This window comes from Numida meleagris, unplaced genomic scaffold, assembly GCF_002078875.1.
Source record: "Numida meleagris isolate 19003 breed g44 Domestic line unplaced genomic scaffold, NumMel1.0 unplaced_Scaffold880, whole genome shotgun sequence".
NCBI classification, from domain to species: domain Eukaryota; kingdom Metazoa; phylum Chordata; class Aves; order Galliformes; family Numididae; genus Numida; species Numida meleagris.
This window is the reverse complement of record NW_018365095.1, coordinates 6893-7458: the sequence shown is the minus strand read 5'-3', so window position 1 is coordinate 7458 and position 566 is coordinate 6893. Positions and strand designations below refer to the sequence as shown.

The window sequence follows — 566 nt, the reverse complement described above, 5'->3', positions numbered from 1 at the left end:
CTGCGGGGCGCGGCGCTGCGGGCTCCGTGGGCTGCCCGGCCCGGCCCGGCCCGGCTCGGCCCGACCATGACCATGAGCTCCGTCACCGAGAGCTTATTGGGCTCCGACCCATCCAAAACTTCTTTCCTGGAGCTCGGCCACCCCTCTCCTCCGCACTACCCGCTGCACGGCCTCCACCCCGCCGGCCACCCCCAGCACGACCCGTCGCCCTTCGCCTCCTACAGCCGGCCCGGCTCCTATCCTTACCCCGGCGGTCCCCCCCCGCCGCCCCACGGCGGCCCCTACCTGCCCTACCCGCCCCAGCATCCCCCGGCCGGGCTGGCCCATGGCGCCGGGCTGCAGGACGCAGGTAAGGCGGCCGCGGGGGTTCCGGTCCCGGTCCCGGTTCCCATCCCTGTTCCCATCCCGGTTCCCATCTCTGTCCCGTCCCGCCCCGTCGAGGCACCGCGGCGTCGCCTCTCCCCGCCCCGCAGCCGTCGGAAGCGCTCCGGGACCGCCCGTGGGCAGCGAGGCCGGGCGGGGGGCTCGGATCTGTGGCGGGAGGGGGGTCCCCAAGGTGGGGGACA

The 566-nt window shown here is 76.0% G+C and overlaps 1 protein-coding gene across 1 annotated transcript; it reads left to right on the top strand.

The window, feature by feature from the left end:
• Nucleotides 1-66: 66 nt before the first annotated feature.
• Nucleotides 67-349, top strand: LOC110392056 (homeobox protein Dlx4b-like; the record flags this gene model as incomplete). The annotated part of the gene is made up of 1 exon (XM_021384009.1): nucleotides 67-349. A coding segment is annotated over exon 1 (283 nt), but the record flags the coding sequence as incomplete, so codon positions are not given.
• Between the last annotated feature and the right edge of the window lie 217 nt (nucleotides 350-566).